Source organism: Chelonia mydas, chromosome 13 (genome assembly GCF_015237465.2).
Source record: "Chelonia mydas isolate rCheMyd1 chromosome 13, rCheMyd1.pri.v2, whole genome shotgun sequence".
Classification (NCBI taxonomy): Eukaryota; Metazoa; Chordata; order Testudines; family Cheloniidae; genus Chelonia; species Chelonia mydas.
In genome coordinates, this window is record NC_051253.2 from 32037196 (window position 1) to 32064938 (window position 27743).

The window sequence follows — 27743 nt, forward strand, 5'->3', positions numbered from 1 at the left end:
GGCCGCCTTGGGCCCAGGCTTTCTCTGGGTTGTCCAGGGACAGGGCTGCTCTAAATGGACCCCCCGACCACCACCGCACAGACGCCATAAGCTGTTTACCGGTTCAAGTCACAGACCGGGCCAAACTCAGAGGCAAAGCACTAAGCGGCTTCAGTTGGACCCCTGTCCCTCAGCAGGGTGCCTCTGCCCTTCTCACCCAGGGATGGGAGCAAGTCCCAGGTGATGTATTTCGCACCAGCAAGAAGCTGGAACATGGTGTCAGGCTGCATTGAACAGACAACTACTTCAGCTGGCACTTCCTTACATCTGCCACTCAGACATGCTCCCGCTGCTCTCCTCTCCTGTAGTTTATTCCAGATTCTTTTCCCTCTGAGGTCTGAGCTATGTGGTCTCCTGGTTGAGGGGTGAAGGTCCCAGGGGAGACAGGCCCCAACTTCGGGGCAGTACCCTGGGGAAACATTCCCTGGCAACATTTTCTGGTAGGGCCAGAGAATAGATCAAGGGTTTTTTTTACAGCTGCCTGAAACGGGATGTGGGTGGGGGCTGGGAATTCCTAGTCTGGGGAGGGGGGAGATCCTGAGTCTGGGTGTGGTGTGTGTGGGGGGGTGTCCCTGGATAGGACAGGGTGTGTGTTGGGAGGGGCATCCCTAGATCCGGCAGGGTCTATGGGGTGACAGGGATGAGGAGGAACTATCCACAGGTAGGGGATCCTCTTGCGAGGTTGCTGTGGAGGGTTTCCCCAGGGTGGTGTTATGGGGCTCCCATGCAAGGCTGTAGGGGGTCGGAGGGGGGTAAGGGTTGGGAGCTCCCTTGGTGGGCTCTATCCGCAGTGGGTTTGGGGGCCCCCAGGTAGTTAGGCTGGAGGGTCCTGGTTTGGGGTGCATTGGGGGTGCGAGGCGGAGTCAGGGTTATTCCAGTGGTAGGGGTGCACGGGGGAGCCGATCCGGGTTCGGGGGGCCCCAGGCCAGGTTCGGGGTGTTCCGGGCAGACTGGGGCTGTGTGGGGGTCCCGGTCTGGGCATGCCTCGGTCGCGCGGAGCTCGGGTCCGCTGCCCGGCACCGCCCGCCGCCGCCTGCGTCTCGGCGTCCCCCTTGGCGGGGCCCCGTCCTGCGTGAGCGGCTCCAGTCCAGCCCGGTGGCCGGAGGCGTCTAGCGGGACCGAGCCGCTGCGGCCCATGGCGGGGCGAGCCCCAGCGCCCGGCACGGGGAGCGCACGGGGTGCGCCATGGTCAGTATCGCCGCCCGGCCAGGGCCCCCGGGGAACCCCCACCCAGCCCCTGCCCCCGCCCGGCCAGGCCCCCCCCCGGGTACCCCCTATCCAACTTAACCTGGCCAGGGCCCCCGGGTAACCCCCACCCAGCTCCCGCCCGGCCAGGCCCCCCCCCGGGTACCTCCCATCCAACTTAACCTGGCCGGGGCCCCCCCGGATACCTCCCATCCAACTTAACCTGGCCAGGGCCCCCGGGTAACCCCCACCCAGCTCCCGCCCGGCCAGGCCCACCCCCGGATACCTCCCATCCAACTTAACCTGGCCGGGGCCCCCCGGGGTAACCCCCATCCAACTTAACCTGGCCGGGGCCCCCCGGGGTAACCCCCATCCAACTTAACCTGGCCAGGGCCCCCGGGTAACGCCCACCCAGCCCCCGCGCGGCCAGGCCCCCCCGGATACCTCCCATCCAACTTAACCTGGCCGGGGCCCCCCGGGGTAACCCCCATCCAACTTAACCTGGCCGGGGCCCCCGGGTAACGCCCACCCAGCCCCCGCCCGGCCAGGCCCCCCCGGATACCTCCCATCCAACTTAACCTGGCCAGGGCTCCCCGGGTAACCCCCACCCCTCCTTCTCCTGGCCAGGGTCCCCTGGATGCCCCTCCCCGTAACCCCCACCCCTCCTTCTCCCGGCCAGGGCCCCCCGGGTAACCCCCACCCCTCGTTCTGGCCAGGGGCCCTGGATACCCCACATCCAGCTTAACCTGGTCAGGGCCCCTCGGATATCCCCCACCCAGCCTCCTCCCAGTCACGGCCCCCCAGGTAACCCCCACCCCTCCTTCTCTCAGCCAGGGCCCCAGGATACCCCGCATCCAACTTAACCTGGTCAGGGCCCCTCGGGTATCTCCCACCCAGTCCCTGCCCGGCCAGGGTTCCCCGGGTATCCCCCACCCAGCCCCTGCCTGGCCAGGGCCCCTGGTTACCCCCCATCCAACTTAACCGGGTCAGGGCCCCTGGGATATCCCCCACCCAGCACTGGCCTGGGCTCCCCGGGTATCCCCCATCCAGTCCCCTCCCGGCCAAGGCTCCTTGGGTGCCACCCCTCCATCTCTTCAGCCGGACAGGGTTTCCCGGGTGTCTCCTTCCATTGGTGCTGGAACTAGGGGTTATGGGGGTGCTGCCGCACCCTCTGGCTCAAAATGGTTTCCATTATATACTGGGTTTACAGTTTGGTTAAATGGCTCTCAGCATCCCCACTATAAAAACTGTTCCAGCACTCCAGTCCCCCTCTACCCCTTCTGCCCGGCCAGGGCTCTGTAAGTACCCCCCATCCACCCCTCTTCTGGCCAGGACTCTCTGGCTATCTAGGGTCCATCTGCCACCCCCAGCTCCTAGTCTCCCCCCCCGCCCCATGTCTCTCCCTGGATTCTCTGGTTGTCCTTGCGCCGTCCTGTACACAGGGAATGTCAAGAGCTGGGAGGAGACACTCCTGTGAGCTGTGTTTGTACAGGAGTTGGACAGGAGGCACTGGATGGGGCGTGTCTGTCTGTCTCATAGGGAGTCACCCTGGTGGGGGCTGGGTGGTGGGGATCGCCCTGGGGCCAGGGGTCCCTGGCTAGGCACTGTCACAGGGAAGCTTGCAGCACAAGGGTCTCCATTTGGGCACTGCGTGGGGTAGCTCGCATTGCCTAGAGTTTCCAGCTGGGCACTGTCACAAGGAAGCTCGCAGCACTGGGAAGTTGCATGTGTCTGTCTACAGTAGCAATTTCCCTCTCCAATTCCCCCACTCCTGGCCAGTGCTGTGGGTAGCAGGGGACTGGGGTATTGTGGGGCTGTCCTGCCCTGAGCGGGGTATGGCGATGGGGATAGATGGCCAGGGGCCAGTTCCCCAACCCTAACCAGTGCCTGCTCTGTGGGGGGCAGAGGGCTGAGGTGATGTCTGTGTGGGGGCAGGCCCCCTCTGAGTTGGGTATGGACTTGGAGATAGATGCTGAGGGCTGGTCCCCACCCTCACTTGGCACCGGTGCCAGCTGATGGGGTGTGAGGAGCGGAGTCTAGACAGAGCTCTCCCCTCCCCATGGCAGTTTCCTGGCCTTGTGCGCTGCGGAACGAATGAGCTCAGCGCCGTTAATGGCTTGCAGCTGGTGCAGGGGCCTGTGCTCGGCTCCCTGGCCCAGCCCAGCTGTGCTCACGCTGTCGGCTAGCTTGGACTGGGCTTGGCACCCTTGTGTGGGCAGGGCCCTGGCCCATAACGTGAGCTGGGCTGTTTAGTACACGCTGCACAATGTCTTCCCACACCTCAGGTCCTCAGCTGGGCAAGGTCTGGGAGGGGAGCGGGTTAGAGCTGGGGATCTGGGAGCCAGGACTCCTGGGTTCTCTCTCTGAGCTGAGAGGTGGTGGGGTCTAGTGGGATGGAGCAGGGGGCCTGGGAGCTGTGCACCAAGACTTCTGGGTCCTCTCTCTGAGCTAGGAGAGGAGTGTGACTAGTCTTTAGGGCAGTGCTGTGTTGCCCTTCCCCGCAGGAGCCCGAGCCAGTGGAGGACTGTGTGCAGAACACACTCTCGGCCCTGTACCCGCCCTTTGCGGCCACAGCACCCACCCTGCTGGGGCAGGTGTTCGAGGTGGTGGAGCGAACGTACCGGGAGGATGCCCTGCACTACACCATTGAGTTCCTCATACCGGCCAAGCACATCCTGGCACGCATTCAACAGGAGGCCTGTGTGAGTCTGTCTGTCCCTCCATCTGTCCATCCATGTGTATCTGGCCCAATGTGTGCAAAGGTGTGGGTTTGGCCCGGTGCATGGAGGGTTGTGTGTCTGTTTGCAGGCCTGATGCATGGGGGGCATGTGTCTGTCTACAGGACCAGCTCACGGAGGGGGCGTCTGTCTGTCCATGGGCCCGGCAGGTGGAGGGGCGTCTGTCTGTGGGTCTGGCACATGGAGGCGGCGTGCATCTGTCTGTGGGCCTGGTGCATTGAGGGGCTTCTGTCTGTGTGCTGGTGCGTGGAGAGGATGTGTGGCTACAGGCCCAATACATGCAGGGGTGTGCGTCAGTCTGTGGGCCCAGCGCATGGAGGGGGCGTGCGTCTGTCTGCGGACCCGGAGCATGGAGGGGGCGTGCGTCTGTCTGCGGACCCAGAGCATGGAGGGGGCATGCGTCTGTCCGCGGACCCAGAGCATGGAGGGGGCATGCGTCTGTCCACGGACCCGGAGCATGGAGGGGGCGTGCGTCTGTCCACGGGCCTGGCACATGGAGGGGGCGTGCGTCTGTGGGTCCGGCGCGTGAAGAGGGCATGCAGCTACAGGCCCAGTGCATACAGGGGTGCGTGTCAGTCTGTGGGCCCAGCACGTGGAGGGGTGTCTGTCTGTCTGTGGGCCTGGTGTGTGGAGCGGTTTGCGGCTCCAGGCCCAGCACGTGGAGGGGCGCATCTGGCCTCGCAGGCACAGGACCGGGTGCCCCAGGTTGGGCTGCCCCCTGACTCTGTCCCTCTCCCCCCTCAGGCCCAGTACAGCGGGTTTGTGTTCTGTCACGAGGGCTGGCCGCTCTGTCTGCACGAGAAGGTCGTGGTGCAGCTCAGCTCCCTGCCCTGGCAGCAGCTGTGTCCTGGCGACTTCTACCTGCAGGTGGCCCCCTACCTGTCTCATGCCCCCCGCCTGGTGCTCAAGTGCCTGTCGCCGGACGGGCACAGCGTGCAGGAGCTGCCGGTGCTGCCTGACGCCTACCCCTTCCTCTTCACTGCCGAGTGGCTGAACGGCATCAACAAAGACCGGCGGGCCGGGCGGCTGGAGCGTTGCCTGCTGGCAGCTGAAGAGCGGGTGCTGCGCCTGCCCTGGACCGAACTCATCTGCCCACAGTTCGTGCACCAGGGCAGCTTCATGGTGGGGCGGCGTTGCCTGCCGGGCCCCAGCCCTGAGGTGCTGGGGGCTCGCAGCCCTGGGGATGGGCGCCACTCAGGCGGGGAGAGCCAGGAGGCGGAGGCTGGGGGCCTGGAGGGGGAGTACGTGCAGCTCCTGGAAATCAGCCCGCCCCGTCATGATGCCCCCCAAACCCCAGTGTCCCCCAGTTCCCAGAGCCGCACCCTTCCCGCCCGCAAGGGCCAGGGCAAAGGCCGCAACCGGCGCCACCGTGCCTGGCTGCACCACAAGTCCAGCCGGGAGGAGACTCTGCCCAGGAACCGGCCCCGCAGGACCTGGGAAGGGGGGCGGCCGGGGGCAGATCCCGGCCAAGCAGGGCTCCTCCGGGGCTGGGACCTACAGAGGCCATACGGGGAGACTGGAGGTCCGAGGGTCAGCCAGGGGGATGGGCAGGATCGGGGAGGCCCTGCACACAAAGTGGCAGCACAGAGTCGGGGCAAAGGGGGGCGTCTGCCTGGGGAGAGGCAGTGGGGAGGAGACACTGGGGAGAAGGCAGGGGATCCCAGTCTGGGGGACGAGCAGTGCGGTGGGGACCCTCCGGAGGGGCAGCGGGAAGGGGATCTCAGCCTCAGGGAGGAGCAGCATGCTGAGGACCTTGGGGAGGGGCAACATGTGGAGGATCCCAGCTTCAAGGTGGAGCAGCGGGGCGGGGACCCTGAGGAGAAGCAGCAGGATGGGGTCCCTGAGGAGAGGCAGAAAGGAGGGGATTGCAGCCTCAGGGAGGAACAGCAGAGCAGGGACCCTGGCACCCCAGCCATCTCTCCCCAGCCCAGCACTGTGGCTGAGGTGCAGGGACTTAGTGAGGGAGGGGGGCAGGCGGCCTGGCCAGCTGCATGGCCTAGCCCTGGGCAGCAGGCACAGAGCCAGGGCCTTTCAAGGCAGAGCAGCCCCCAGCATGAGGCTTCCAGTGCTGACCTGAGGTCAGCCAGAGCAGAGCCACCAGGAGCCAGGACTAGCCCCCAGCAAGGGGCCATTGGGGACTCTGCTGCGGGGCTGCCACACCGGGCTGCCAAGGGCAACCGCAGAAGGAGAAAGTGGGGAGGGAGAGGCTGCCCCACCAATGTGGATTGGAAGGAGCCTGGGTCTCCTGGGACAGGGGTGGGGGATGCCCCGGCTGGCACCAAAGAGGGGGGTATCCCTGCTGGCACCAGACTCCCTGTTGTCCTCACCCCAGGAGAGGGGGACATCCCCCCAAACACCAAAAAGGAGGGCAGCTCTTCTGGCACCAGACTGCCCATTACCTCCACCCCAGGAGAGGGGGGCATCCCCCCCACCACCAAGGAAGGGGGTGTTCCCCCCAGCAGCACAGAAGGAGGCAGCCCCTCTGGCACTGGACTCCCTGTTGCTCCCACCCCAGGAGAAGGGGGCATTCCCCCCAGCAGCACAGAGCGGGACAGTCCCTCTGGCACTGGACCCCCTGTTGCTCCCACCCCAGGAGAAGGGGGCATTCCCCCCAGCAGCACAGAGCGGGACAGCCCCTCTGGCACTGGACCCCCTGTTGCTCCCACCCCAGGAGAAGGGGGCATTCCCCCCAGCAGCACAGAGCGGGACAGCCCCTCTGGCACTGGACTGCCCGTTGTCCCCACCCCAGGAGAAGGAGGCGTCCCCCCCAGCAGCACAGAGCCAGACAGCCCCTCTGTCACCAGACTCCCCGTTGCCCCCACCTCAGGAGAGGGGGCCATCCCCCCCAGCCAAGAGGAAGAGACTTGTGCTGACTGCCCTGGGCAGGGGGCCCTCACAGCGGCCCTGGCAGAGGCTGCAGTCCCCACAGGCGCAGAGGAAGAGGCTGCCCCCAGATCCCTGGAGAGGACGGAGGCCATTGGTGCTGGCACAGCCCCCTTTGTGAAGAGTGCTTTGCCCCTCACGGGGGGTGCAGGAACCAGCTGCCCCGTGGAATCCTTGCCCCCCACCTCGGCCCCTGTGGGGCAAGATGTAGACTGGGAGCTTTTGGGCTCAGGCATCTTCCAGCTGACAGGTGAGTGCCCGCACCTATGCTGGTTAGTGGCTAGGCACCTGGACGGGGGAGGGCTGGCACCCCAGAGCCTGGTGTAGCAGCACCCCCACCCTCACATCCCTCCTGTCGCCTTGATGCAGGTCCACTCCCCTCCTCGGCTTGGACCCAGTGCCCTGTCGCCCTAAGTGTGCTGAGGGAGCTGACTGGACAAACCTGGCGTCCTGGAGCCGGCCAGGCCAAGATGGGCTGTGGCCCAGCAGAGAGGGCGCTGGGTGGGAGCTAGGAGGTCCTGGGGTCTAGAGGTGCTTTGGTCTTGGGCAGAATGTGTGCCCACGGGGCCTGGAGCCCCTTGGCTGGGGGCCCTGAGTTGCCCCCTTGTGCTTCTTGCTGGGTTCATTATTTCCATTCCCTTCCCAGGCAGCCTGGCCTCAGCCCCTCCTTTACAGGCAGATACGGTAATGTGCGTGCAGCCCATGGGGCAGGGGTCACAGACAGGGCTCAGCCACCAGCTACTGGGGCAACTGAACAGAGCATGCAACCCCTGGTTGTGCCACGCTGCGCTGTCCACGCCCCTCTGGGCTGGCGGCCTCGTGGGGAGCCACGGCACGGGAAGGAGGCAGTGGCTGTCTGAGGGAAAGGCTGCTGCTGGGTTCAGTGCCGTGGCCTGGTTGTCTGGGGCAGGGGTTTTCTACAGCTGGGCATCTCCCAAGGGGCAGAGCTAGGTGCCTGGCACCACAGGGCACAGAGCAAGGGCGGCGGGGCGGAGATGGGGGTTCCTGCTGGGGACAGGGAGAGTGCAGTGCACTGGGGAGGGGTCTGTAGGGGTCATGGAGGAGCGTTTTCCTCTGGGATCCTCTGTTCCCCTTTGTGGAGGGGCTGTGGGGCAGAAACTCCCCTTCTGCCACCTGCAAGCTCACATCAAGCGCAGGGAAGACCCCAAGCAGCCGCTCCTCCTGCTTGGCCTAGCTTCTGGGAGCGCAGAATAGAACTGCTCGCTCCCACCGCCCTAGGGCCGCCCCACAGCTGTCCTCCCTCTGCCATGCTCCTGGCAGGGGTGTCACAGGCCCTGCCCAGGCACACAGTCTCCTTCACCCTGCCTTGCCCCTGCAGGCGGAGTAGACCGGATGGGAAGGGCCTTGCTGACCGTCACCCCCCAGCCCCCAGGGGAGCCAGCCCCAGCCCAGGGGGAGCTGAGCCAGGCCCTGCGATACCTGCATTCACTGCTCAGGTAACACCAACGGGGAGACCCCCGTCCTCCCACATCCATCCCCCTGCATCCCTACCCCCCCCCACACACACACACGGATCCCTGCTGACCCTCCCCATCCCTACGCCAACTCCTCCCAGCTCATGGGGAGCTGAGGCAAGCCCTGCGATACCTGCATTCGCTGCTCAGGTAATGCCAACAGGGAGACCCCAGTCCTCCCACATATGTCCCCCCACTGTTCACATCTTCCCCCACACTAGCTCCTTCCACACAGCCCCCACACCCTCACCCCACTTGTCACACCATCCCCCATGCTCCCTACATAAACCCCCAGGCCATCACATCCCCTACACCAACCCCACATTGTCCTCCATACACCCCCACAACTGCCCCATGCCACACACCTCGCCCCATTTCTGCTCCCTCATCTCCTACGGGGGGGTGAGAGCTCTCACCCCATTAACCCCTCACTGTCCTCTCCCCTGTAGGAAGGAGCAGCAGGAGCTGGGGCTGACGGTGCTGCTGGATCTGCGGCAAGGGGGGGCTCTGTCCCCCCACCCCCCTGCACTGCTGCCAGCCCTGCAGGAGCTGCAGGTACTGCCCCAGACAGACCCCCCCAACACTGCCCCCCACCTGCATACCCCTTCCTACTCCCTCTAACGGTTCTCTGGTTCTCCCAGCACTGCGCCCCAGCCCCCTGCGGAGCCCAGCCCTGCCTCACCACCTCCTGCACGGCTGCCAGTCCTGCGAGGACCCAGCACAGCCACCCAGCTTCCCCTGCCGTGACCCCTCCCCACCCCTTGCTTGCCTCCCACAGGGTACCTGCTGCTCCTCCTGCCCTGCCCTACCACGCATGGCTCCCTGCCGACAGCCTGCACCGCCCCCCACATGGCCCCATGCTGCTTCTTACCCCCATGACTCCTCCCCACCCCCCGACAGCGCAAAGCTCCCCCCACTGCCTGCACCTTGGCATGGCCCCTCCCCACCCTGCTGCCAGCCCTGCAAGGACTCCAAAGAACACCTGTGACCCCTACCTGCCCCACACACATCCCCCTGCCCTGGGCACTGGGGTGGCAGCCTGATTTCTTCTTGCCCTGCAGGAGGTGTCACCAGCTCTTGTGAGTCGCTTGCTGGTGCTGGCCCCACTGGAGGGCCATGAGGAGCTGCCCCTCATTCAGGTAGGGGGTGCCAGGGGGTCAGGGGTGGGGTAGGAAGGACTGACAGCACCTGGACCAGAGTGAGAGTGCTGAATGGGAGGGGTTTCCTGCCTGGAAGGTGCAGTTGGGAGGATGTGGGGGGGATTCCCTGCCTGGGGAGGGATAATGGGAGGGAGTTCCCTGTTGGGGGCGGGGGGAATAATGGGAGGGGGTTCCCTGCCCAGAGGGGGATAATGGAGCGGGTTTCCTGCCTGGCAGGTACAGCTGGGAGGGGGTGTGTGGGGGGAATTCCCTGTCATAGGGGGATAATGGGAGGGGGTTCCCTGTTGCGGGGCGGATAATAGGAAGGGGTTCCCTGCCTGGGAGCAGAGGGGTGGCAGGTTTTCCCCTGGCTGGGGGGGGGGGGGGCAGTGGGAGTTCCTTGCTTGGTGACGCCCTGCTCCCTTCCCCAGGAGGCACTTGTGCTCTCCCCAAGCGACCTGCCCCAGTTCGTGGACCCAGAGCAGCTGCAGCCAACTCTAGGTGGGACCCTGCAGCACTCGCAGACCCAGTGGGTGGAGACGTGCCAGGTGAGAGCTAGGAGTGACCCCCATAACCCTCCAGCACCCCTGCAGCACCCCAACACCTCCACAACCCCTGCCCCCTGCAGCACCCCATGTCGCACAACCTCCCACCTCCCACTAACCAGGGGTGGCACATTGCCCACCTCAGTACCCCTGACTGAGCCCCAGCCCCTCTTCCTGCCATCTCCTCCAGGGGTCTGTGTCCCCCCCACTGCCCGCTGTCTCTCCCTGCAGGCGCTGGAGCGGCTCTGCGGGCTTTGCCAGGGCGTGATCCAGTCAGTGCAAGTGGCCAGTGCCAAGTTGGAGGCATCAGAATTGGCCGAGAGCGACGAGGTACATGACACCCCCATGCAGCTCACCTGCCCCCAACCCCAGGTCCCCTTGCAGCTCGGTGCCCCTTGGCCTTCCCATGACTCCCCTGCTCCCCAGCCCTGCTGCAGCTGTCCTCCCCTCCCCCTACAAGTCTCCTGCCACCCTGTATTCCCACACAGTCTTCCAGGCCTCCCTGGCTCTCCCCATGTGACTCTCCAGCCCCTGCAGGGCCCCCTTGCCCTTCCTGAGGGGGCTCTGGGCCGGACCGGCTGATCGGGGGGCTCTGGGCCGGACCGGCTGATCGGGGGGCTCTGGGCCAGGCTGTCTGATCGGGGGGCTCTGGGCCGGACCGGCTGATCGGGGGGCTCTGGGCTGGACTGGCTGTTCGGGGGGGGGGGCTCTGGGCCAGGCGCTGACTGGGCAGGGGGTGCTGGGCAGGGCTGGGCTGGAGGTTCTGGGCCGGGCAGGCTGGCTGTGCAGGGGGGTGTTGTATTGCTCACTGGTATGTGCCCGCAGGCGCTGTCTGTGCGGATCTCCGGACACAAGGATGCCATGCAGAAGCTGCTGTCAGACCCACGGTTGCTGGAGTTGCAGAGCAGTGGGGGGTCCCTGCTGGCTCAACTGTCCTCATCAGGGACCTGCAGGTGACACCTGTCCCACATCCCAAAGGGATGGGAGGGCACACCAGGCCTCACAATGGGAGGGCATCAGGCCCTACACGGGGTGTGTCCCGACAACCTATGCTGGGGGATGGCCCCTGTGCCGGAGTTCTCCCACTGTAGTTGGAAGAAGTGGTCTCTGCCCGCCTTATACACACGCTGGCCTGCGAAGCTGCCCCATACCCTGTGGCCTGGCAGAGCGGGGTTCGGGGAGGAGGGGCAGGGGACGAGGTTGGCGGCATGGTGATGTGAAAAGCAGGGAGTGACATGCTATTTGCTGTCCCCAGGCCACAGTGTGGGGGGCTGGCAGGGTGTGGCGGTTGCTAGATGGAGTTGGCAGCGTAGGGGTGGCTGGGCAAGCGTGGGGCTGGCAGTGAGGGGGCAGTGCATGGGGCAGGGGGACGGCGCATGGGGCAGTGGTATGGCACGAGGGGTGGCGCGTGGGGCAGGGACTGACATCCTTTCCCGTGCCCAGTGGCCAAGCCACGAGGGCTGCCAGCTTGTATCAGGAGGTGGACGACGCCATTCATAGGCTGGTGCAGCTCAGCAATCGGTGCCTGGGGCAGCTGGAGCAGGAGAGGAGCCGCCGGCAGATGACACAGGTAGTACCCCTCTGCTACCTCCCCTAGTGACCTTCCCCCCTCACTGCCCCCCCCCGTGCTGCTCTGTGCTTCACTCTCCTCCCCACCCCACGCCCCGAGCAGTGACATCCCCTCCCACCTACAGCCCCCATGTCTGCTGCATGCTGCTCCCACATGCCTCATCTACCCCATGCCTGGCACTTTGACACCTCCCCCATGTGCCCCTCCCTATCTGGCACCGAAACCTTCCCTGCCCTCTGCTACCCCTGTGCCAGGGTTTCTGTCCCCCCTCTCCCAGGTTCCCTCCCAACTCCCATGCCCAGCAGTCTGGCAGCCCCCATGTCCTCTCCCCCGCCATGCCTGGGGTGCTGACCCTCACGTGCCTGCCCCCCTGCCCGTTCTTGTTGCTCTCACCCTCTGTCCTGGCAGGTGGTGGGCTGGCTGGCTGACCATGGGGAGCAGGCGCTGGCAGGATTCACCCCCATGGGGGTGGGGGATTCGTTGTTGACCGTGGAGGAGACGCTGGCGAAGTTCGAGGCTTTTCACACCCTTGCCAAGGTGAGACACTTCCCCGCCCCCTCCCCCACGTGAGGGCTGCACAGAGGGATCTGCAGGTACACACCCCCATGTGGGTGGAATCGGGGGCTGGGACCCTGAGGAGAAGAGTGTGGGTGGGGCGCTGCATACTGGGAGGCCTGGTTCTGTGGGACACTACATACCGGAGGGTGCCAGCTCTGTGGGGCTCTCTGTCCTGGGGGGTGTGGCATAGGCTCTGCAGGGTTCTCTGTCCTGGGGGGTGGCGTAGGCTCTGCGGGGTTCTCTGTTCTGGGGGGTGGCGTAGGCTCTGCGGGGCTCTCTGTCCTGGGGGGTGTGGCGTAGGCTCTGCGGGGTTCTCTGTACTGGGGGGCTGGCGTAGGCTCTGCGGGGCGCTCTGTACTGGGGGCTGGCGTAGGCTCTGCGGGGCTCTCTGTACTGGGGAGCTGGCGTAGGCTCTGCGGGGCTCTCTGTACTGGGGAGCTGGCGTAGGCTCTGCGGGGTTCTCTGTACTGGGGGGTGGCGTAGGCTCTGCGGGGTTCTCTGTACTGGGGAGCTGGCGTAGGCTCTGCGGGGTTCTCTGTACTGGGGGAGGTGGCATAGGCTCTGCGGGGTTCTCTGTACTGGGGAGCTGGCGTAGGCTCTGCGGGGTTCTCTGTACTGGGGAGCTGGCGTAGGCTCTGCGGGGTTCTCTGTACTGGGGAGCTGGCGTAGCTTCTGCGGGGCTCTCTGTACTGGGGGGTGGCGTAGGCTCTGCGGGGCGCTCTGTACTGGGGGGTGGCGTAGGCTCTGCGGGGTTCTCTGTACTGGGGGGCTGGCGTAGCTTCTGCGGGGCTCTCTGTACTGGGGGGTGGCGTAGGCTCTGCGGGGTTCTCTGTACTGGGGGGCTGGCGTAGGCTCTGTGGGGTTCTCTGTACTGGGAGGGTGGCGTAGGCTCTGCGGGGCTCTCTGTACTGGGGGGTGGCGTAGGCTCTGCGGGGTTCTCTGTACTGGGGGTCTGGCGTAGGCTCTGTGGGGTTCTCTGTACTGGGAGGGTGGCGTAGGCTCTGCGGGGTTCTCTGTACTGGGGGGGTGGCGTAGGCTCTGCGGGGTTCTCTGTACTGGGGAGCTGGCGTAGGCTCTGCGGGGTTCTCTGTACTGGGGGGGTGGCGTAGGCTCTGCGGGGCTCTCTGTTCTGGAGGGCTGGCGTAGGCTCTGCGGGGCTCTCTGTTCTGGGGGGCTGGCGTAGGCTCTGCGGGGCACTGTAATGAGGGGGGTTGCCCTGCGGGTGAACCATATTGAGGGGGAGCAGATCAGCTCTGCAAGGCGTGCCATACCAAGGGTGGGGGAGCCTGAGCTCTACGGGGCACGCTGTAATGAGTGGGGGTGTATTGTATCTGCAGGGTGCAATGTATTACGTGTGGGCGGTGTCAGCTCTGCCGGGCACGCCATACTGAGGGTGGGCGGGTTGCTTCATCTCTGCGGGGTGAGCTGTTTTGGGGGGGCACATTGGCTCTGCGGGGCGTGCCGTACTGAGGGTGGGGGGTGCGTTGGCTCTGCGGGGCGCGCCGTTCTGTGATGGGGGGGTGTCGGCTCTGTGGGGCACATCATATTTGGGGGACATTGGCTCTGCAGGGTAGGCAGGCATTGGGCTGAGAGTGGGTGGGCATTGGCTGTCCAGTTGCTCTATGCTGCGGGGTGTGCGTTGGGTCTGTAGGGGGCTCTATACTGGGGGGGACATGGGCTCTGTGGGGTGCTCCATATGGGGCTGGGGGTGCATCGACTCTTCAGGACTTCCCATACTAAGGGTGGGGGAGCATTGGCTCTATGCTGTGGGGTGTGCATTGGGTCTGTGGGGGGCTCTATACTGGGGGGGGCACGTGCTCTATGTGGTGCTCCATATGGGACTGGGCGGGGATTGTGTCCGAGGGGCGTCAGCTCCGTGGGGCACTCCGTGCTGGCGGGTGTCTGGAGCGTAGGGTCTCCTCCTCTCTCCCCCAGGAATGGCTGGCCCGGGGGCATGAGGCTCTGCGTCTGGCTGGTGACGGGGTCCTGGCCCCTGAGGGGCAGCAGCTGGAGAGCTTCGCGCGCAGGCTGGAGAGCTGTGCGCACACCATGCACAATGCCCTGCGGCTGCACCGCTTCCTGCAGCAGGTGCCAGCCGCTAGGCGTGCTCCCTCTGTCTGTCTGTCTGTCTGTCTGTCTGTGCCTGCCCCATCCCTCCTTTCCCCTTTAGCATCCAGCTTAGTTCAGCCCAGGGGTGTGTTCCTGGCAGGGGAGCCGACCCCACCTCAGAGGCAGCCCAGCCCCGCTATCCATGCCAGAGGCGGGTGTGGACACCCCCAGGGCAGCATCACACATTGGGCGGGCTGATTTTCCTGGGTCCATTTGTCATTCCTGCCCATTTCCATTGCAGGGCTTCCCATCTCCCCTGTCCCTGGCTCCCACTCCCGCCCCCCTTCTTCCTCCCCGCTCTCCCCCCGCTAGCTCCCCATCCCCCATGGCCTGCATCACTCTGACCCTGGTGCCGGCTCCCTGTCTCCCCTGGCCTGCGTCCCCCGACCTCGCTCCCTGTCTCCCCTGGCCTGCGTCCCCCTGACCTCGCTCCCTGTCCCCTGCGTCACTCTCACCCCGTCTCTCCTGCTCTCTCTCGTAGGCTCAGGACTGGGCCCTGGAGGGTGTCCGGCGCCTGTCGGCCATTGAGGACGGTGCAGGGCCGGAGGTGGTGCTGGGGTCGCTGGGCCGGTACTGCCAGCAGCATGGCGAGATCTCGGACAGCGCCTTCCAGGAGATGCGTGGGCTGGCAGTGCAGAATCCCTGGGCGCTGCGGGAGCTGGGGCGCTGCCGGGCCCGCTGCCAGGAGCTGGGGCGCCTCCTGCAGCGGCGGCTGGAGGTGGCATTGCAGACTGGGCCCCCGCCCCGGCGCCGTGCTGACAGCACCAGCATCTCCAGCTCACCGCAGCGCACAACGAGGGGCCTGGACACCAGCCTGGGCTCCTCCCGCAGCATGAGCTGCCTGCTGCCCCCGCCTGGCAGCCTCTCCCCTGGCCTGTGCGAGGTGCCCTCTTGCCACTCACTGGTGTCCCCTAGGGACCCCATGGAGAACAGCGATGAAGAGCGGAGCCCCCCTCCCACCAGCACCCCCACCGCTGCCTTCTTCCAGGCACCCACGCTGCCTCTGGGCACACTGCCCCCTTGCCAGCCTCCCCCCAGGGGTCCCCCCAGCACGCAGAGGGCACTGAGCGAGCCCGGCCCCAGCCCTCCCCGCCCCAGTGTCCTCATCCGCGGGCTGGAAGTGAGCAGCCAGGAGGTGGTGGACCGGACCTGCTCGCCCCGGGAGCACGTGATGCTGGTCCGCAGCAGTGCCCAGAGGGCCGAGGCGCCCTGGGGGGGCACGCCCAGCACTGAGCGGAAACGCCGCCTGGGGTGAGTCGCTCTGGAGGAGGGATATTTGCGCCACACCAGGACCCGGGGCTTCTGGGCACTGCCCCCACCCCTAACTGCCACCCCACATACGCACTGGGACCTGAATACCCCACACGCTGGGACCCATTGCGCCGTCTGAGAGAAGTGCACCCTGGCACAACCTGTTGGTGCCCATCGGGGGAGGGCCCATTGGCACCTGTGAGGGTGTGGGGGGCACTGTGGCGTAGGGCCCATCAGTACCCATGGGACGGCTGTCGCCCATGGGATTGAGAGGAGCACCGGGCTGGGTGACCCATGGGCGGCACGTAGGAGTGCCCCAGGGTGGGAGGCTCATCAGCACCCACAGGGTAGGGCACAGGGCCCCTCTCTGATGCCCATCCCCTCTCCTTCCCAGTGCCCAGCAGAGGCTGGTGGCAGAGCTGATTGCCTCGGAGCAGGAGTATCTGGGCTGCCTGGCTGAGTCGCTGCCCCTGGAGTCGGGATGCCAGGAGGTTCCCCCTGAGCTGAGACGCGAGTGCAGTGCCTTGGAGGGCACCCGCGACCGGCTGCTGGGCTTCCACCGCGCCTACTTCCTGAAGGAGCTGCAGGGCTGCGCCAGCCACCCACTCCGTGCAGGGGGCTGCTTCCTGCGATATGTGAGTGTCCAGCCCTGTGACCCATCTGGGGACCCCCACCCTCCCTCCGGAGCTCCCCTCTCCCAGGCACCTCCCCGCACCCAAGGCATGAGTGCTGCCCCATCGTCTTCCCTAGGAGATGCCAGTAGACCCCTGCAGGAGCCACAGCCCATCTGCCCTGGGTTCCTGCTCTAATTGCATTGGCCCAGCCCTTCTGTGTCTCCCCGTGTCCCCTGTGCTGTGGGGAGGTGGTGAAGCTGAAGTTGACTCTAATTCCCCCATCACTCTCTGCGCCAGGCGGACCAGTTCAGTCTCTATGCTCTCTACGTGAAGAACTGGCAGAAGCTCCAAGCGGCACTGGCCTCTCAGCAAGCTGCCAACAAGGTACTATCTGTGTTGCCTGCATCTTCCCATGGAGAAGCTCAGAGCTCTGGGAGGGGAGTGGGGTTTAGTGGTTAGGCCAGGCAGGGCTGGGAGTTCAGGACTCTTGGGTTCTATCACATCAAATGCAAAAGTATAACTGAACAGGCCAAAAAGGGAATTTGAAGAGCAACTAGCAAAAGAGACACAAACGAACAGCAAATCTTTTTTAAGTACATCAGAAGCAGGAAGCCTGCCAAACAATCAATGGGGCCACTAGACATCTGAGGTGCTAAAGGAGCACTCAAGGCAGATGAGGTTTCAGAAAAGCTAAACAAATCCTTTGCATTGGTCTTCACTGCAAAGCATGTGAGGGAGATTCGCACACCTGAGCCGTTCTTTGTAGGTGACCAATCTGAGGAACTGTCCCAGGTTGAGGTGTGAGTAAAGGAGGTTTTCATAGAATCACAGAAGACTAGGGTTGGAAGAGACCTCAGGAGGTCATCTGGTCCAACCCCCTGCTCAAAGCAGGACCAACTCCAAATAAATCATCCGAGCCAGGGCTTTGTCAAGCTGGGCCTGTCATCACAGGGCCATAAAAACCTCTAAGGATGAAGATTCCACCACCTCCCTAGGTAACCCATTCCAGGGCTTCACCACCCTCCTACTGAAATAGTTTTTCCTAATATCCAACCTAGACCTCCCGCACTGCAACTTGAGACCATTACTCCTTGTTCTGTCATCTGCCACCACTGAGAACAGCCAAGCTCCATCCTCTTTGTTACCCTCTTCAGGTAGTTGAAAGCTGCTATCAAATCCCCCCTCACTTTTCTCTTCTGCAGACTAAATAAGCCCAGTTCTCTCAGCCTCTCCTCATAAGTCATGTGCCCCAGACCCCTAATCATTTTCGTTGTCCTCCGCTGGACTCCCTCCAATTTGTCCACATCCTTTCTGTAGCAGGGGGCCCAAAACTGGACACCATACTCCAGATGTAGCCTCACCAGTGCTGAATAGAGGGGAATAATCACTTCCCTCGATCTGCTGGCAACGCTCCTAGTAAAGTAGCCCAATGTGCTGTTAGCCTTCTTGGCAACAAGGGCACGCTCTTGACTTATCTCCAGCTTTTTGTCCACTGTAATCCCCAGGTGCCTTTCTGCAGAACTGCCACTAAGCCAGTCGGTCCCCAGCCTGTAGCAGTGCAGTTTTGGAACAAATTGATAAATTAAAGAGCAATAAGTCACCAGGACCAGCTGGGATTCACCCAAGAGTTCTGAAGGAACTCAAATGTGAGATTCCCAGAACTACGAACTGGGGTTTGCAACCCGTCATTTCAATCAGCTTCCGTACCAGATGGCTGCAGAGTAGCTAATGTCTCACCAATTTTTTAAAAAAGGCTGCAGAGGTGATTCTGGCAATGACAGGCCGATAAGCCTGACCTCAGTACTGAGCAAACTGGTTGAAACTGTAGGTAAAGAACAGAATGATCAGACACCGGGACGAACATGATCTGCTGGGGAAGAGTCAGCATGGTTTTTGTAAAGAGAAATCATGCCTCACCAATCTACTAGAATTCTCTGAGAAGGGCCACAGCCATGTGGAAAAAGGGTGAATCCAGCAGATATATTGTACTTGGCCTTTCAGAAAGCCTTTGGCAAGGTCTCTCACCAAAGGCTCTTAAGCAAAGTAAACTGTCACGGGATCAGAGGGAACGTCCTCTCATGGATCAATAACTGGTTAAAAGACAGGAAACAAAGGATAGGAATAAATGGTCAGTTTTCACAGTGGAGAGAGGTAAATAGCAGGTTCCCCAAGGATCCATACTGGGGCCAGGGCTGTTCAACATATTCATAACTGATCTGTAAAAAAGCGTAAACAGTGAGGTGTGAAAATTTGCAGACGATACAAAACTACACAAGATAGCTAAGTCTAACACTGACTGTGAAGAGTTACAAAGGGATCTCACAAAATGGGATGACTGGGCAACAAAATGGCAGATGAAATTCAATGTTGATAAATGCAAAGTAATGCACTTTGGAAAGCATAATCCCAACTCTACATACAAAATGTTGGGATCTAAATTAGCTGTTAGCATTCAAGAAAAATCTTGTAGTCAACGTGGATAGCTCTCTGAAACTTTCCGCTCAATGAGCAGTGGCAATCAGAAAAGCGAACAGAATTTTAGGAACCAGTAGGAAAGGGATAGAAAATATCATAATGCCACTATATAAATCCATGGTACACCCATACCTTGAATACTGCGTGCAGTTCTGGTTGCCCCATGTCAAAAAAGATATATTGGAATTGGAAAAGATACAGAGAAGGGCAACAAAAATGACTAGAGGTAATGAACAACTTCCATATGGGGAGAGATTAGAAAGACGGGGACTGTTCAGTTTAGAAAAGAGACGACTAAGAGGGGATATGATAGAGGTCTATAAAATCATGACTGGTGTGAAGAAAGTAAATAAGGAAGTGTTATTTACATAACACAAGAACTAGGGGTCACCCGATGAAATTAATAGGCAGCAGGTTTCAGACAAACAAACAAGAGAGTAATTATTCCCATTCCACATAGTCAACCTGTGGAACTCATTGCCAGGGCATGTTGTGAAGGCCTAAATATATCTGGGTTAAAAAAAGAATAGGACCTATCCTCCATGAACTTGTCTATCAATGACTATTAGCCAAGGTGGTCAGGGACGCAACCCCATGCTCTCGGTGTCCCTAAACCTCTGACTGCCAGTAGCTGGGTTTGGGTGACAGGCGATGGTTCACTCAATAACTGCCCTGTACTGTTCATTCCTTCTGAAGCACCTGACACTGGCGACTGTCAGAAGACAGGATACCAGGCTAGATGGACCATTGGTCTGACCCAGTGTTCTTATGTCCTTATCCCCAACTCTGTGAAGGGAGTGGGGTCTAGTGGTTAGAACGAGGGGGTCTGTGAGCCAGCACTCCTGGGTTCTAGCCCTGGTGCTAGGAAGGGAGTGGGGTCTAGTGGTTAGAGCTGGGGTCTGGGAGCTAGGATCTGTGGGTTCCGTTCCTTGGTCTGGGCGGCTGTTGGGATCTGGAAGCCCCAGTGATGGTGCAGTAGCCCGGCTTGTGGGCTCTGTGCTCAGCTCCTCTCCTCCCCCCAGATGGCACACAGCAGCCTAGAAGGTCCCTGGGAGGACACGGCGCTGGCAAGTGCCCTGCAGAGGCCCCTGGAGCAGCTGGAGCACTATGGGCACTTTCTGGAGGAGCTGCTGCAGGAGACGGACCCGGAGCAGGCAACAGAGCGCGAGGCCTTGCGGGCAGCGCAGCAGCTGCTGGAGTCCCAGGTGCAGCACGGCAGGAACCTGCTGGCGATGGAGCAGATCCGGGGCTGTGAGGTGAGTGTAGCCAAGGGCCATCCCAGCATGCACTGCTCTGCCCAGAGGCCATCCCAAAATGCACTGCTCTGTCCTGGGGGGATGGGACCCCAGGGGCTCTCCTAGCATGCCCTGCTCCGTCCCTACCCGAGGGGGCGGCCGGGGGCTCTCCCAGCGTGCACTGCTCCGTCCCTACCCGAGGGGGCGGCCAGGGGCTCTCCCAGCGTGCACTGCTCCGTCCCGGGGGGTGGCGAGCCTGGCCCGGGGAGGTTGCCCATTGCCCGCGGCGTCTCCTCTCCCCACAGCTGGAGCTGAAGGCACAGGGGCAGCTGCTGCACCGGGACGAGTTCACCGTGCTGCGCGGGCGCCGCAAGTGCCATCGGCACGTCTTCCTCTTCGAGCAGCTGCTGCTCTTCAGCAAGCGCAAGGGCACTGAGGGCGGCTTGGACGTCTACGTCTACAAGCAGGCCTACAAGGTGCGCCACCCTGCCCATGGGATCCCCCTGCCTTGCCCTGCCCCGCCCCATGGGATCTCCTGCCCCGCCCTGTTCCCTCCGCTCTGCCCCGCCCCATGGGATCTCCTGCCCCGTCCTGTTCCCCCCGCTCTGCCCTGCCCCATGGGATCTCCTGCCCCGCCCTGTTCCCCCCGCTCTGCCCCGCCCCATGGGATCTCCTGCCCCTGCCCTGTTCCCCCTGCTCCGCCCTCCCCCATGGGATCTCTTGCCCCTGCCCTGTTCCCCCCGCTCTGCCCTGCCCCATGGGATCTCCTGCCCCTGCCCTGTTCCCCCCGCTCTGCCCTGCCCCATGGGATCTCCTGCCCCTGCCCTGTTCCCCCCGCTCTGCCCTGCCCCATGGGATCTCCTGCCCCTGCCCTGTTCCCCCCGCTCTGCCCTGCCCCATGGGATCTCCTGCCCCTGCCCTGTTCCCCCCGCTCTGCCCTGCCCCATGGGATCTCCTGCCCCTGCCCTGTTCCCCCCGCTCTGCCCTGCCCCATGGGATCTCCTGCCCCTGCCCTGTTCCCCCTGCTCTGCCCTGCCCCATGGGATCTCCTGCCCCTGCCCTGTTCCCCCCGCTCCGCCCTCCCCCATGGGATCCCCTCCCCTTGCCTTGCCCTGCCCCATGGGATCCTCTCTCCCTGCCTTGTTCCCCCCGTGCCGCCCTGCCCCATGGGATCCCATCCCCTTGCCTTGCCCTGCCCCATGGGATCCACTCTCCCTGCCTTGTTCCCCCCGTGCCGCCCTGCCCCATGGGATCCCATCCCTTTGCCTTGCCCTGCCCAATGGGATCCCATCCCACCTCATGGGATCACCTGCCCCTGCTTTGTTCCCCCGACTCCGCCCTGCCCCGTGGGATCTCTTGCCCCTGCCTTGTTCCATCCTGCTCTTTCCTGCCCAATGGGATCCTGCCCCACTCAGTAGGATCTCCCCCTGCCCCGCACTACCCTGTCTCATAGGCTTCCTTCCCTGCCCCACCCCATAGGATTTTGCTCCACTCCATGGGACCCGTTCCCCCAGCCCTGCCCCACCCCATGGGGCCCTCTCTCCCAGGACTTCAAGCAGGCCTTCAAGGTGCACTGCCCTGCCCAACTCCATGGGACCCCTACCACAATATTGCAAACAGGTCTTCAAGATGCCCTGCCCCACCCCATGGGATCCCTGCCCCACCCCATCCTGTTCCACTCCAGGGGATCTGCCCCCACTACAAACAGGCCTTCGAGGTGTGCTGGCTCATCCCACTCTGCCCCAGGGGACCACTTGCCCTGCCCCATAGGATTCCTCCCCCAGCACTACCTCCCCTATGGGTCCGCCTCTGCACTGCAAACAGGCCTTCAAGGTGTGTCTCACCTCCTGGCCATGCTGTCCGCCCCCCAGACGGCGGATATGGGGCTGACGGAGAACATCGGGGAGAGTGGGCTGCGATTCGAGCTCTGGTTCCGGCGTCGCAAGCTGCGTGAGGCCTACACGCTGCAGGCCTCCTCACCCGAGGTGAAGCACAAGTGGACCAGTGCCGTGGCTCAGCTGCTGTGGAGGCAGGCCACGCTCAGCAAGGGTAGGCGGAGGTGGTATGGGGGGCAGGAATGGGGAGAACAGGTAGGACGAGATCCGGGGCTGCAATGAGATGAGGTGTGAGGGATGAGGTTGTGGGGTGAGTACATAGGCTCTGGCGTGTCAGGATTGGGGGAAGGAGTAGCTCTCATTGTGATGGGTTGGGGGAAGCAAGAGGACACGGGCACCAGCATGGCAAAATGAGAGGGTGGGATTGGTGGGGGGACATGGCCCTTGGTGTAATGCATGGGGACACATGTGGGCCTTGTGACAAGGCAGGGGAGAGGATGGGTGGCATGGGCCCTGCTGAGATGGGGATGGAGGGAGTGGCCCCTGCAGGGTGGAACTGGGGGGTGGTGGGCGCATTGTGATGGGGTGGAGAAGGAGGGGGACAGGATGGGGAATGGTCCCGGTGGGATGGGATTTGGGGGTGGGCCCATTATGATGAGGTGGGGAAGGAGGGGGATGGGATGGGGAGTAGCCCAGGTAGGATGGGATTGGGGGGTGGGCCCTGCTGAGATGGGGTAGAGAAGGAGGAGGGGGATGGGACGGAGGGAGTGACCCCCAGCAGGATGGAATTGGGGGGTGGGCCCCGTTGTGATGGGGAAGGAGGGGGATGGGTCAGGGAGTGGCCCCTGTGGGATGGGATTGGGGGATGGTCCCAGTTGGGATGGGGGCACATAGCCCCGTTGTGACAGTCTCTCTCTGTGTGTCCTGCCCAGAACTGCGCACCCAGGAGATGGTCTCCATGGGCATCGGGGACAAGCCCTTTGTCAGCATCCAGAGCCCCAGCCAGGCCCTGCTGAGCAGCCTGCTCACAGGCAGAGGTGAGGGGGGCTGGGTTGCGGGGGTGCCGTGGGGTGTGGGGCTGTCAGCATGGCAGGGTCACTCTGGGGGTGTCTTGGGGGCACAGCAGGGAGTCTCTCGGAGAGGGGGGGTTCTGGGAGCAGCAGGGGTGATGGGGTCTCCTGGGGAGGGGAGGGGTCCTTGGCTGTCTCTCTGGGGGCAGGGTTGGGGAGCAGTCTGTCTCTAGGAGCAGAGAGGTGTCTCCTTTGTGGGCTCGGGAGGGTCTCTTTCCTGGTGCTCTCTCATCCCCTTTCTCTGCAGCCGCCCGCACCCGTGCCTCTGTGGCTGTCTCTTCCTTCAGCCCCTGGGCCGGGGCCCCATGCTCCCCGCCGGCCGCCACGTCGTCCCCCCGCCCCAGCCCTGCCCCCCTGGGCCTGATCTGCGATGCCAGCGCTGTGTCCCCTGCGTCAGGGCGCTCCCCTGGGGCCTGCTCGCTGCCAGGGCACCTGGAGGAGGAGGAGTGGGAGCTGGACGTCAAGCGCATTCCCCGTGGTGAGCCCACAAGACGGGAGGATTGCAGGGGTGGTGTCTCTGGGGAGCTCGGTGGAACCGTGGGGGGAAAGCTGGCTCCATGGGGAGGGTACACAGGGCTGGCACCTGGCATTCAGGGAGGTGTGGCTACTTCAAATAGATGGCTGGGTTTGGGGCTCTGTGGAGTCAGTGCGTGGTGGGCTGGCTTTGTGGGAGACATGTGGGGGGGTCTCTGCCTCTCCCCCACACCGAGGCTGCTGGGGCAACGCTGGTCCCTGTTGTTGACACATGGCTCTGTGGTCTGTAGCCCAATCACTGTGGCGATGCCCAGCAATGCGTCTGGGCAGGCAAAGGCATGGGTCCCTGCGCTCACCCTCCACCCCGATGGTTCTCTTGCAGCGTCCGAGACAGCCGCTGGCTCAGGAGCTGCTCCGGCTCTGGGGGAGCCATCCCCCAGGTGGGCAGAGTCGCCAGGGGGTTCTGCCCCAGTGCAGCGCCGGCCAGTGAGTACAGGGGGGCACAGCAGGGGCTGTGGGGCAGGTGTCAGTCTTTGTCTCTATCCCCATCTCAGCTCTCGGGGCTCCAGGGGGCTCAGCTGTCACCTCACTTCGCCCACTCAGAGCTGCCCAGGGTGGGGGCTGTGCTGCAGAGCAGGGTCCAGCCGGCCGTCGGTCGTCCATTGGCCATGGATGTTGCTGGCAGTGTGTGTGTGTCTCTCTGGCTCAATCTGTCTGTGCAGGGCTGGCTGGTAGACTGGCTGTATGTCTGGCTGTGCATGGCGGGCTGGCTGTCTCTGTCAGGCTGGCTGTGTGTCTGTCTGTGCATGGCTGGCTGGTGGGCGGTCTGGCTGGCTGTGCTCTCTGGGAGGGGCTGGCATCTTTCCTGGGAGCACTGGGAGCATTTGAATTCACAGGAGTGCGGGGGGCATTACTGTCTTGCCTGGTAAGTGGCCGGGGATGGGCAGCACTGCAGGCAGGGCTCTGCGGGGCCCCAGGCCGGTTACCGTTTCCACCCCCGCACCAGCCCTGCCTGCCCTGCCCCAAGTTTGGGCACTGCGGGGCTCCAGGCCGGTTACCGTTTCCACCCCACCCCCAGCCCTGCCCTGCCCTGCCCCAAGCCTGGGCACTGCGGGGCCCCAGGCCGGTTACTGTTCCCCTCCTGCCCAGTCCTGCCCTGCCCCAAGCCTGGGCACTGTGGGGCCCCAGGCCGGTTACGTTTCCACCCCACCCCAAGCCCTGCCCTGCCCTGTCCCAAGCCTGGGCACTGCGGGGCCCCAGGCCGGTTACGTTTCCACTTCACCCCCAGCCCTGCCTTGCCCTGCCCCAAGCCTAGGCACTGTGGGGCCCCAGGCTGGTTACCATTTCCACCCCCGCACCAGCCCTGCCCTGCTCTGCCCCAGGCCTGGGCACTGCAGGGCCCCAGGCCTGCTGGCTCCTGGGGGGGCTGCTCTGGGGGTTGCCATTTCAGAACCAGTCTGCTCTTTTCTGCCACCATCTGTGTTCCCTACATGGGACCAAGGCACCCCCCAACCTTCCCACCCACCCCCCCGTCGCCCATGCCCTTACCCCTAGCTCCACCCTCCACACTGGCCCAGGGATACCCTCTCTCCTCCCCATCTCCAACCCTGACCCCCGCTTCACATTCCCAGCCCCATTCCCTCCCCTTCCCCACAGTGACCCTGGCACCCTCACAAATGGTGTTTTATTTGTTTGCCAGAGAGACGGCCACGCCCCCCCCGACTTGGCGACCCCGCTCTGACCCTGGTGCCGAGGTACAGCGGCTGGGATGCCCCCTGGGCGCCCGTCAGTCTGTGTGTCTGTCTGCCCCGCTTCAGCACACGAGTGGGGCACCCACCCCTCCCCACTGCGTCTGTCCATCTGTCTAGTCCTCCTCCCCCACTCTGTGTCCGTCTGCCCTCCCGTGTCCCCCTCGTGTCCGTCTGCCCCCCACTGTCGCTGACCGTCTGCCCCTCCCCGTGTGTCTGTCCCCCCCCCCCTGTGTGTCTTTCACCCCCTCCCTGGCACTCACCCTGCTCTCTCTCTCCCCCAGAGCTGGGTCTGGAGCCTGCACAGGAAGCTGTTTGCCTCTCGTGGCTGCATGAGGCAGGATCGGAGCCCTGGGGCCGCCAGGAATAGGACAGTCTGAGCCTCTGGCAGACCCCTGGCACCGCACCCCACAGGCTGTACCCCACGGATCCTCCCCTCCCCACCCACTGCATGGAGCCACCAGACGACCCCCAGCCACTGCCCCATGGGGCCTCCCCTTACCCTTCATGGGACTACTAGGGCCCTGTAGCTACGATGTGGGGTGGGGGATGGGTATCAGTGGAGGGCACAGTGCCCCATGGCCTGGGAGGGGAAAGACAGTGATGATGTGGGCAGGAAACCCGTCTGGCCTGGGCGTCAGAGCAGCGGGGCTGGCCTGGGGCTAGAAGGGCAGTGATAGCTGCACCCTTAGTACGGCGTGGGACTTGCCCCAGCACCAGCACCTGGCTAGCACGAGGACCCCGCTCTCATGGACCCCGAGTGTGCCCACCCGTGGCCCCGCACACTCACCGAGCTCCCTGTGCATGTGCACAGACCCCATGAGGATTGCCACTCATGTGCATACTGATCTCTGTCTCACCCAGTCGTGACTCCACGTGCCACAATCCCTTCACGTGCCCACGCCCGCATTGATCCCTGTCTCACCCAGCCATGCCTCCATGTGCCACAACCCCTTCACGTGCCCACGCCCACACACACACTGATTCCTGTCTCACCCAGCTGTGTGTCCACATGCCACAACCCCTTCACTTGCCCACACCCATGCACACACTGATCCCTGTCTCAGCCAGTCGTGACTCCACGTGCCACAACCCCTTCACATGCCCACACCCACACACACACTGATCCCTGTCTCAGCCAGTCGTGACTCCACGTGCCACAACCCCTTCACGTGCCCACGCCCACACACACACTGATCCCTGTCTCACCCAGCCGTGTCCCCACATGCCACAATCCCTTCACGTGCCCACGCCTGCATTGATCCCTGTCTCACCCAGCCATGCCTCCACGTGCCACAACCCCTTCACGTGCCCACGCTCACGCACACACTGATCCCTGTCTCACGCAGCCATGCCTCCACATGCCACAACCCCTTCACTTGCCCACACCCATGCACACACTGATCCCTGTCTCAGCCAGTCGTGACTCCACGTGCCACAACCCCTTCACATGCCCACGCCCACACACACACTGATTCCTGTCTCACCCAGCTGTGTGTCCACATGCCACAACCCCTTCACTTGCCCACACCCATGCACACACTGATCCCTGTCTCAGCCAGTCGTGACTCCACGTGCCACAACCCCTTCACGTGCCCACGCCCGCATTGATCCCTGTCTCACGCAGCCATGTCTCCACGTGCCACAACCCCTTCACGTGCCCACGCCCACGCACACACTGATCCCTGTCTCACCCAGTCGTGACTCCACATGCCACAACCCCTTCACATGCCCACACACACACTGATCCATGTCTCACCCAGTTGTGACTCCATGTGCCACAACCCCTTCACGTGCCCAGGTCCACACCACTCCCCTTCCGAAGCAGCTGTAGCCACCAGGGTTACTGCATGGCAGCCACAAGGGCCCTGGGGTGACCCAGCCCCATCAGCCGGGGGCAGGAGCATCACAGGAAGTCTTTGCCTGGCAGACTGGAGCATCATAGAACAGTCCCTGCTGGGGAGATTGGAGAACTGTGGGAAATTCAGTGGCTGGTGGACTGGAGCATTGTGAGACACTGTGCTGGGAGCGACTGGAAGATCATGGGAAATTCTGTGCTTGGTGTACTGGAGCATCATGGGATGTTCCCGGCTGGGGATACAGGAGCATCATGGGAAATTCAGTGCCTGGCTGACTGGAGCATCCTGGGACATTCCGTCCTGGGGATACTGGAGCATCATGGGACATTCTGTGCTCAGGGATTAGAGCATTGTGGGAAATTCTCTGTCTGACAGACTGGAGCATCATGGGGATTCAGCTCTTGGGGCAGGAGCTTTATACAAGTACTAAGGAGTACATAATATACAATATATTTACTGAGGGAGCTGGGCCGGCAGGAGTGGGGGCTGCAGCTGCCAGGGAAGAAGGAGCCTGTGGGGCCTGGCCTAGGAGTGAGAGGTATACTGGAAGGCTGCTGCCTCATGCCCTCAGGACCTGGCACTGAGGCCTCCCCCAACTATGGGGTGGAGGGGCTGGGGTGACTGCATTTGGAGCCAGGAAGCCGGTCGCTGTACAGACTCCCGGCCATTTATATCCTGCATATTAATAAAGCCTTGCCGGCAGCTGTCTCTGTCTCTGTTCCTGTGCTGTGGCCAGTCCCACTGCAGGACCCAGCTGTGTGCCAGCATCCAGGCGTGCCAGAGCCGCCCCAGCCTCCATAAAATCGTATGACTGGAAGGGACCGTGAGAGGTCGTCTAGTCCAGTCCCCTGTGCTGCTGGCAGGACTAAGTATTATCTAGACCATCCCTGACAGGTGTTTGTCCAACCTGCTCGTAAACATCTCCAGTGATGGAGATTCCA

At 63.2% G+C, this 27743-nt stretch overlaps 1 protein-coding gene across 5 annotated transcripts; it reads left to right on the forward strand.

Moving 5' to 3' along the window:
* The first annotated feature begins 579 nt into the window (after window positions 1–579).
* Window positions 580–26547, forward strand: ARHGEF40 (Rho guanine nucleotide exchange factor 40). Of its 5 annotated transcripts, XM_043527166.1 has the most exons (23): window positions 624–700; window positions 3729–3926; window positions 4707–7095; window positions 8185–8302; window positions 8770–8875; window positions 9382–9459; window positions 9891–10007; window positions 10236–10334; window positions 10830–10957; window positions 11448–11574; window positions 11983–12111; window positions 14068–14220; window positions 14723–15492; window positions 15887–16127; window positions 16404–16490; window positions 19604–19837; window positions 20122–20292; window positions 21688–21865; window positions 22584–22688; window positions 22969–23199; window positions 23578–23681; window positions 24895–24949; window positions 25228–26547. In XM_043527166.1, exons 1-22 carry the CDS (start codon window positions 680–682, stop codon window positions 24934–24936), a joined length of 5826 nt encoding a protein of 1941 aa, XP_043383101.1. In that variant the 5' UTR covers window positions 624–679; the 3' UTR covers window positions 24937–24949; window positions 25228–26547. The 5 variants fall into 5 exon arrangements, with proteins under 5 accessions (XP_043383100.1, XP_043383101.1, XP_043383102.1 ...); XM_043527165.1 differs by lacking the exon at window positions 24895–24949 and having other exon boundaries at window positions 580–700; XM_037916026.2 differs by lacking the exons at window positions 624–700; window positions 24895–24949 and adding an exon at window positions 823–1227.
* The last annotated feature ends 1196 nt before the right edge of the window (window positions 26548–27743 follow it).